Below are 9,728 nucleotides of genomic sequence, written 5' to 3' on the forward strand. Positions count from 1 at the left end.
AGGGGTAGGCAGGGAGCTGAAGCCGCCCCGAAGGCAGAAAGGCTGGTGGCAGAAAGGCAGAAGGCAGAAAGGCCACATTGACACTGCATATCACTCCACACAGTCCCTAGGCACTTGTCACAGGTATTGGATACTGCATATCATTACACCTGCTGAGACCGACTGGTCCTCTCCCTGATTTATGACGTCTTTGAGACGCTGGCCTTGGGTTCCCCGCTCAGGTTTTTCCCTGTGCCTCCACTTGAGGGCGCGGTTGAAGGGTCTAACCTTTAACTGGCCATGAAAGGGTCATGTTTGAAGCTGATCCTGGGGCTGGCCATGCGAGGAAAAGGCCTTCCTAGTTTCCCGTGATTTTCCTAGGCGCTAGTCTCCTTCCCTCTTTGCAACAGGGTAGAGAAGCACCCGGGAAGGGAAGATATTTAAATGCTAGGCGAGTCCGAAGAAGTGTTTTAAATGCACAGCAAGGCCCAAAGCGGTGAGGGAAGCCGAGAGGCCCCGCCTCGGCCCGTGAGCTCCACCTCAGCCCGGGAACCAAATGTTCTCTGTGTCCGGCTGGCCCCCAATCCAGCACTGACGCCCAATCTTGTGAAAAGGAGTACAAAAAGCTGAGTTTTGATTCGCGTTGACCCCGCCTCCGCCACGGGAACCGGCCCGCTGCACTGCGCCTGCGCCCGCCGCGGCGCGCAGACTGACTTCCAGTCCCAGCAGGCCGCGGGGCCCTGAGGGCGGGACGTTCGTGGAGAGGCTGGGGAAGGGAAGCGGGCGGGGGGGCGCATCCTGGGAATGGTGTGGGTCGCGGGGGCGGAGCTTCCTGGGAAGATTGAGGACTGAGTGGACGGGGCTTCGTGGGAGTAGCGACTGTCGTGGGGGCGGGGCACTCTGGGAGGCGTGAGGACCGGGGTGGGCGGGGCGTCCTGGGAGGAGCGAGGTTGTGAGGGGCGGGGCGTCCTGGGAGGAGCGAGGGGCGAGGGGCGGGGCGTCCTGGGAGGAGCGAGGGGCGAGGGGCGGGGCGTCCTGGGAGAGGGGAGCGAGGGGACGAGGGGCGGGGCGTCCTGGGAGGAGCGAGGGACGAGGGGTGGGGCGTCCTGGGAGAGGGGACGAGGGGCGGGGCGTCCTGGGAGGAGCGAGGGGACGAGGGGCGGGGCGTCCTGGGAGGAGCGAGGGACGAGTGGCGGGGCGTCCGCGTCCTAGAGAGCCTCCCGTCCTTTGAAGCCGAGGTTAGAGTTCTGGTATCCCGGCGGGTCTCTGCTTTTGCCACCCAGGCGCGCTCCGAGCGCCATGGCCCAACCACCAGCCGACGTCAGCGAGGACGACTGTCTCCCGGAGTACCGCCACCTCTTCCATCCGGACTTGCTCCAGTGAGCGTCGCGTCTGGGGCGCCCCAGGGAGCCGGGCAAGGGGCGGGGGCGCCTGCGGTGCGCGCAGCGGGGGACTGAGGTTTTCCTGGGATGTGTGAGGACCCCAAGCCTGGTGTCCAGGCTGTCCAGATGTTCGGGTATCCCAGCGATGCAAGTACTGGTGTTCCAATCTTTGTCCTGCGTGAGCATGTCCTGTTTACCGATGGGGAGGTGGGGACGAGTGTCAGAAAACACAGAGCAAAGGTCAGGAGGAGGAAGGATTAATTATTACTAGCAGCAAGTAAGGAGAACACTGAAGATTTTCCCCATAGCTGTCTCTCCGAACAGCAAATTTGGGGAGGTTTTAAGCTAAGAGTGCAAGCATCTTAAGAAGGGGTTTGGGTAGTTGAACAAGTCCAATCGTTAGTTCGTTAGAGTCATGAGTGTCAGAAAAAGTCACTGTCATCATCTCAGAGGTTCCAGCTGGTCAGGTGATTGAGCACTTCAGGCTGATCTTTACCATCAAAGCAGAATTGGGAGACTTTACAACCAGTATATGATTCATATCTTGGCCATTGTTACTTCTCTTGCCTGATGACAGTTGTTAGTTTCTGTATTCTTCTGAGACCTGTCGAGGACAGCACTGTGTCCAGGCTTAGATCACAGAATGGCGTAGGCCCCAAATGGCTTCTCTTATGTCAAGAAAAGCCTACTTGTTTCTCTTTCTCCAGGAATCTGCTATCCTATCCATTTAGAGGGCGGCTGGAGGAAGGCTTATGTTTTGAAAACATTTCTCATTAATTGATAGCTTTCTGCATAGAGACTTCTAGGTTGAAATCATTCTTCCCAAAGATTCAGAAAGCTGAGGAATGCAGGCCTTCAAAAGTGGCGTTTCTCGAATTTGACCCAAGTGCCCAGGGCAGAGGATCCGTGGAAGAGCACCTCCCCTATCCCCATTCAACAGCAGTCTCTTACTCTTTGTATTTTTTATTTATTTAGAATTTATTTATTTAGCTGCACTGGATCTTAGTTGTGGCATACGGGGTCTAGTTTCCTGACCAGGGGTGGCTCCTGTGCCCCCTGCATTGGGAGCATGGAGTCCCAGCCAGTGGACCATCAAGGAAGTCTGAACAGGGGCCTCTGTAAAGAGTCTCTGTTTTTTCTCTCAGGGACAAGGTGGCTTTCATCACAGGTGGTGGCTCTGGAATTGGGTTCCGGATTGCTGAGATTTTCATGCGGTAAGTGAGCATTGCTTTGAGTGCTCCATGCCCCATCTTGCTGTCCCCTCCTCCTTGGGAGGGGGCCTGGGATCCTGGGCAAAATGCCGGTCAGTGGTGGGAACCCATCTAGTTCCAGGTCCGTCAGAGAACATTTGAAAGGGGTCTGCCACAGTCACTCAGCCCCACATAGGCCCCTGGGTCCTCTGCCAGCTGTGCCTTCAGCCCTGGGCTGATGTTTAAGCCTGAGAGACCCTTGCGGGAGGGGGCCCCTTAGATTGCTGGGCAGGAGCCCTGCTGAGTGTGTCCCTTGCACCCTGCTGCCCTCACTCCTGCTCTCTGGCTTTGCAGGCACGGCTGCCACACAGTCATCGCCAGCAGAAGTCTTCCCAGAGTATCGATGGTGAGGGGGCTCTCCTGTGCGTAGCTGTCCATGGGTGACTTTGGGGGCCAGGAGCCTAGGCCTGGAAGGTCCTGAGGTCCAGAGGGTGATCACACCAAAACCAACCTGTCTCCCAAATATGGAGCTTCAGTGGAAGTGCTCCCCAGGGATACTCTCGTGTTTTTACAGAATCTAATTATCGGGTCCTGTGAAGCGACCCTTCTGTTGGGTGGTACTGTGGCCCCAGCAGAGATCTCTGGGCTCAGCAGGTTCTTGAGAGGGGAACATATTTCCCCTGCCATAGCTGGTCTCAGCACAGGGACTGGACATGAGCTGGAGCTGCTGTTGACCTGTGACCAGTGGCCTGGAGGGTGATGAGAGGGGAGAGGGTATAGGATGTCTTAGCGTCCACCAGGGGTTGTGGCCCTGGAGAGGGCCGCTTGGCAGCTGTGCCTCTCCAGGGTGGGTTTCAGCTGCAGAACCCAGGTCCCTGGCGGAACCTGGCTCATCATCCTCATTGGATCCTGAAGGGCTATGCCTCCAGGTGAGGCCAGCAGGCTGCTGCCCACCTCTCTTCCTGTCTGGCTTCTAGGCTGCCAGAAAGCTGGCCGCTGCCACCAGCCAGAGATGCCTCCCTCTGTCTCTGGACGTCCGAGCTCCCCTCGCCATCACGGCAGCTGTAGAGCAGGCCCTGAAGGAGTTCGGGAAGATCGACATTCTCATCAACTGTGAGTCCCTGTTGAGCATGACTGGGGGCTTCTGATGGGTCTGCAATACCACACCTTCCTGTTTGGAAGCCCTGGAACTGTCCTGGCTCCAGGCCAGTCTCAGCCCAGCTGTGCCCCTCCTGGGTCCATGCAGCCGTGGCTCAGGAGGATGCCCCGAGAACTAGGCTGAATCACAGAGAAGGGTCACTCTCTTGTCCTGAAGCTCCCCGTTAAGGACAAGGGAAGACACATTATTGTTTTAGTATAGTTTTACTTTTCAATACTTATTTATTTGACTGTGTCAGGTCTTGATGGTGGTGCTCAAGCTCAGTAGTTGCAGCTTGAAGGCTTAGTTGCCCCGAGGCCTGTGGGACTAGGGATTGAACCTGCATCCCCTGTGTTGCAAGGTGGATCCTTAATCACTGGACCACCAGGAAAGCCCCTGTTTTAGTAGTTTTAGATTCACAGACTAATTGAGCAGATAGTATAAACAACTGCTCATACCACACTCCTGCCACACACAAACACATAGTGTCTACTATGAATGCCTTGCATTTGTTACGACTGTTAACTATAGTCTCTGCTTTACATTCAGGTACGTTTCTGCTGGAATTTCCTTTAAAACCTTACAGCGTGACAAAATACTCTAGTAAAAATTACTTTAAACCCCCCCCCCCAATTAGTGTATTATTTTCCTGCCCCTGACAAAGTCCTCAGCTGGGCAGCTTCAAACAGCAGGATCGCATTCTCTCACAGTCTGGAGGCCAGAGATGCGAGAGCGAGGTGTGGTGGGCCGCGTTCCCACAGGAGGCCGGGAGAGTCTGTCCGGGCCCGGCCTGTGGCTCCTGGGGCTGCTCTCTGGCATCCGTCGGCTCCTGGCTGCATTCCTCCAGCCTCTGCTCCGTCTCTCTGTGCACGGCTGTGTCCCCGTTAAGGACAGCAGTCCTTGGGTTTAGGCCACCCTATTCAGTATCATCTCATCTTATCTTTTTATTTTTTTTTCTGTAAAAACAAATACTTTTATTGTGTATATATCAAGCACTAAGGCAGGCTTATTTTTAACTCTCAGACTGATCTATCCATTGGATATGTTTACTCTCATTTAATAGGTTTGAAAAAACAGGGATTTAGGCAGACTGTTGGGTTCGTCTGGACCACAAAATTAGTTTGTATTTTAACAGAGGTTTGTCTGATATACACATACACACAGGGTTAAGAAAAAAACACTGTTACTGTTAGACCAGTAGTGAAAAAACAGCAATTCTCCACTTTTTCTCTGCCCATCCCTGATTTTCATTCACCAGAGACTACCAATTTTAACTCTTCAGCTATTTGTTACTGTACTTCTTTCTAAGTGACAAGTTATACTGCTTTTTTTTAAAACCGACATTTCTGTATCAGATCTTGATGTATTCTCCATTACATATACACTCCTTTCCAATTCTCCTAGGGTTACCTAATAATTTGTTATTATTTGTATTCAATGTCTACATAAATATGACTGACTTTATATGATGACTAACGTTATTCACAGTTGAGTTAATGCAGTGTAGTTTCTGAAAACTTTTATTTTTCCTGCGGCTCATAATTGCCTCAATTTTGCTTCCTTAATTAGAAAAGAATACGCAGATGCCTAATGCGTCTCCAGACTGTCTAGAACCTAAAAACCTCTGGACCCTGTATTTATAAACACATGATAATGTATCCGTTTTCCTTTCTGAGACATTCCACCTTAACTATCTCCTTCAGGCATTTCTTGTTGACCTCATGCTGTTCTCCCTTCTTCTCTCTTTTATATTTTAGCAACTTTATCATTACTCTTTAAGTAAAATAAAATGACCTCTTCCCCCATCGACAACAGACTCTACCTATCAACTTCCCACTTTAAAAGACACCATTACTTTTCCAGGCACCTGCCCTGCCATCCTACCTTGTAAATTGCACTTTTACGCCATCAAGGCTGATAATATTGGTACTCAGCTCTGTAACCGTAATTAAACATTCTCTTAAAAAGATGAAAACCATGAACAGCATTTACATTATGATTATTTAACTGTTATTCAATAAACCACCAAGCTTTGTGCTATGACTGGATTTCCTTTTCTTTGGCTCCAAGATTTTGAACCACATGCTAATTAGAGCAACACTGAAATTGAGTCCACCTTCTTATACTCCAACCCTTGGTCAAAACCCTGCAGTATTTTACACTGTTTGGTTATCTGAAGGATGTGTTCCTCTTACAACGTTTGTTTTTTCACTGAAAGTTTCTGATCGTCATAGTTTTCTCTTGTGGAATGAAGAGATGTTTGCATCTCACCTTATCTTGATGACATCTGCAAAGACCATGTTTCCACATAAAGTTAAGTTTACCTGCACTGGGCTTTGCAGTTGGTGCAGTGGCTAAAGAACCTGCTTCCCGACTCAGGAGACACAGGAGATGTGGTTTGGATCTCTGGGTTGGGAAGGTCTCCTGGAGAAGGAAATGGCGACCTGCTCCAGTGTTCTTGCCTGGGGAATCGAATGGATAGAGAAGCCTGGTGGGATTACAAAGAGTTGGACACGACTGGACACTCAAGCCGTGACAGGCATCAGGTGTTGGGATACGCTGAAGAGTGTATCTCTTTGAAGCACGCGATCCAACCCATAACACCTGCTCTGCCCCTCATTCAAGAGTTTGTCCGAAAGCTGAGCTTCCCTCCCTGGCCGGCTGGGACCATCCTGAGGATGCAGATGCTTTGACCGATGTCTCCTTCTGCCTGCAGGTGCAGCTGGGAACTTCCTGTGCCCGGCCAGCGCCTTGTCCTCCAACGCCTTCAAGACTGTGATGGACATCGACACCTTGGGCACCTTCAACGTGTCTCGTGTGCTCTACGAGAAGTTCTTCCGGGTGAGTGTCCTGAAGCCGGGGCCTCCGGGTCCTGACCGCGCGCTCACTGCCTCCCTTGTGTGTTGCAGGACCATGGAGGGGTGATCGTGAACATCACTGCAACCCTGGGCGCCCGGGGGCAGGTGCTCCAAGTGCATGCAGGCTCTGCCAAGGCGGCCGTGGGTACAGGCACCCCCCTGGTCTGCCCGCCTGGGTTCCTCCCCGTCCCCGGAGGCCGGCAGTGTCCCAATGAAGCTGCGCCCCCACCACGTCCGGGACACCCTGAAGGCCGGGCAGCCCTGCTTCTCCCTTACATAGCCTGCCTCCCCTGCAGATGCAATGACGCGGCACCTGGCTGTGGAGTGGGGCCCCCAGAACATCCGCGTCAACAGCCTTGCCCCTGGCCCCATCAGTGGCACTGAGGGGTTGCGGCGTCTGGGTAAGGCTAGCCCAGCGGGTGCTCCCCCGGGCACAGGCCCCACAGTACCTCCGGGGGCACTCCTCCCACCTGGCTGGGATAGGCCTGGGGTCAGAGACAAGCCTCATGGCTCCCCGGGTGGGCAGAGTCCATCCCCAGCCTGGGGACAGTTCGCACAGCCCTGCACTGGGCTAGGGGCAGGACTTGGGCAGCTGCCCCTAGAGCTAGAGCTCAGGAGCTGCTGGCCTCGTGAGCCGCACGCAAAGGGCCCCACTGAAGCCTCCAGAGCCTTGGCCGCAAGCAGGGACAGGCCTTGTGCTGGCTCCACAGTGGGGTTACTGGGCCCGGCCCAGGACAACGCTGCCGGCGTCCCCAGCGTTACCGGATGTGGCTCAGGGGAGGCTGGCAGAGGAAGGTGGTGGCCCCCGGGTCCTGGGACTTGCCTGAACCTCTTCCTCCTTCCCAGGTGCCCCACAGGCTGGCCTGAGGGCAAAGGTCCTGGCTAGCCCCCTGCAGAGGCTGGGGAACAAGACGGAAATCGCCCACAGTGCCCTCTTCCTGGCCAGCCCGCTGGCTTCCTTCGTGACGGGGGCCCTGCTGGTGGTTGACGGGGGGGCCTGGCTAACGTTCCCTAATGATGTCCAGTCGCTGGCAGATTTCTCACCCTCCGCTAAGCTTTAGGTGACGCCCCGTTCCCACCGTCGCGGTCATCCGTGTCCTTGGCCCCCTTCCCAGACACCCACCTGTGGCCAGGGGTCACTGCGCTGGGCCTGACGCCTTGCCCCTCAGTCGCTCATGAGTATTTCTAGATGCGCTCTTGGGCACCCTGGGCTCCCTGGCTCCACTTGTGGGGCGAGGGCTGGATGGTCTTGTGGGCACACAGGGCATGGTGGGGATGCTGGGAGGGCCCAGCCCCCGCCTCCTGGGTCCCCATCACAAGGTAGAGACAGGACTTAGACTGGCTCCTGTCCCGTTGGAGGTGGTTGTGGTGAAAGAACACCCAGGGCTCACAGTGTTCGGTCTCCCCACGAAGCTGTGGTGGGCGCCGGCTTCTGGAGGGACTCCTGGTCTCGGGTGGGCCTGCTTGTAGGAGAAGTGATGCTAGTCGGCTCTCTGGTGTGGTGGCTGGCAGACACAGTCAGCAGACAGGAGTCTGAGCAAACTCCAGGAGACAGTGAAGGACAGAGGAGCCTAGAGTGCCGCAGTCCATGGGGTCGCAGAGTTGCACGTGACTTAGCATCTGAACAATAAAATGTGTTCTCAGTCCTCCAGACACACAGAGCGGGGTGGGGGGTGGGAGCAGGGGAGGAGGCAGCAAGGCCTCAAGCGGCAGGAGGGCGTGGGTGCTGGGCAGGCCCCCCAGTCGCTGGGGTAGAGAGCACTGGGGGAGGGCAGGGAGGAGGCGGGGGGCCACTGTGTCCGCTTCAGGAGACACACAGGTCTGGTGGCCTGCTGTCGCCCAGCCTGCCACTTACTCCCCCAGGGCTTGTAGGGGGCCAGCCTGGCGTCCCTCGGTGCCCCAGTGACCTGGTGTCTGCTGATGCTTCTGACAGGCAGTGGACAGCGCACTGCAGGGGACTGGTCCATAGCCCACTCTCAGACCGCAGACCTGCCACCTGCCCGCCTGCCCAGCCTGAGCACCAGACCCAGCAGTCCCAGCCGGGCGTCTGAAGAGAGACCTTCCTCTAGGAGCAGTGCTGCGCCCACGCGCCCTCCCCATGGCCCTGTCTGTGCGCAGGGAAGCAGGGGCAGTGACCAGGCAGGGACCTGCCCATACGCCTTCGGGCGGCCTGTGCTCCAGCACCTGGCCAGGCCCCGCCCCAGCCCAACCCAGGGCCAGCGCTGCCCTGCCTGCCCAGCCCCCACCCAGGCTGGTCTTTCTCTCCTGCCTGTGTCCAGGGGGTGCCTCCAGGTGGCTCCCGCGGCCTGAGTGGAGAAAAGGTGTTTCAGGCCGTCTTCTGCTCTCCCACTTTGAGACCTTGGCTTGACAGAAATGCCAGACCAGGAAGGCTGGCGGAGTGTGTCTGAGTGCAGCCCCCAGGCCTGTGTCCTGCGTCCTCTCCCCCGGGTGCGTGGGCTGCAGACAGGACCTCTGCCGGCGCAGGTTGGGGTGCTCCCACCTACCCTGGAGAGGACTTAGTCCTTGGTCGTCAGAGGCTCACTCTCTGGACCCTCCAGGAGACCTGGCCCCATTGTCACCCTCCCTCAGGCCCAGGGGGAGGGGGATCTCTGGACTCTCAATTGTTCCCCAGTGACACACATTCAGGCCAAGCCCTAAGGGGGCTACTTGGATCCTGGGCTTGTTTTCTGTGCTGTTAAAAACTTCAGCGTCCTTAGAGTTGTTGGTCTGCCCTCTGGCCGGACAGGTGGCTAACTGCCCTCCTCCGCACCGCCTCCCGTATCATCCATTTGCATAGGCACAGGTTCTAGAGTTTTGCCAGAAAATGCATTTCCTGAAAAAATAAACGTCTTACTATAAAATTATATATTTAGTGGACTTCATGATACTTCTAGAAGGAGAAGGAGGACACCTGGACTGGTGAGCTGGGCATTGAGAGGCAGCAGTGTGTCTCCTTTTTGTCTTTTTCCTGTGAAGAGTTTACAAAACACTGCCTAATGCCTGACATGCACCCCCCCCGCCCCCCGCCCACAGATGAAGAGAGCCTAGGAGCAAGGGGAGGCTGTTGGCTCCCGGTTGGGAGGGGTGTCCTCCGAGGCTGGTCCTGGTGCTGCCACTCACTCTGGGCTTGAGCCCTCTGCCGCAGGCACCCGCGCCCACCTGAGTTCCTTCCTACCCTCAC

At 55.7% G+C, this 9,728-nt stretch overlaps 1 protein-coding gene across 2 annotated transcripts; it reads left to right on the forward strand.

The window, feature by feature from the left end:
* The first annotated feature begins 1,066 nt into the window (after positions 1-1,066).
* On the forward strand, positions 1,067-9,411 carry DECR2 (2,4-dienoyl-CoA reductase 2). 2 transcript variants are annotated; one of them, XM_069569478.1, is made up of 9 exons: positions 1,067-1,358; positions 2,507-2,575; positions 2,906-2,957; positions 3,529-3,664; positions 6,406-6,530; positions 6,599-6,692; positions 6,844-6,948; positions 7,394-7,608; positions 8,481-9,411. In XM_069569478.1, exons 1-8 carry the CDS (start codon positions 1,279-1,281, stop codon positions 7,606-7,608), a joined length of 876 nt encoding a protein of 291 aa, XP_069425579.1. In that variant the 5' UTR covers positions 1,067-1,278; the 3' UTR covers positions 8,481-9,411. The 2 variants fall into 2 exon arrangements, with proteins under 2 accessions (XP_069425579.1, XP_069425578.1); XM_069569477.1 differs by lacking the exon at positions 7,394-7,608 and having other exon boundaries at positions 1,100-1,358.
* The last annotated feature ends 317 nt before the right edge of the window (positions 9,412-9,728 follow it).

This window comes from Ovis canadensis, chromosome 24 (genome assembly GCF_042477335.2).
Source record: "Ovis canadensis isolate MfBH-ARS-UI-01 breed Bighorn chromosome 24, ARS-UI_OviCan_v2, whole genome shotgun sequence".
Classification (NCBI taxonomy): domain Eukaryota; kingdom Metazoa; phylum Chordata; class Mammalia; order Artiodactyla; family Bovidae; genus Ovis; species Ovis canadensis.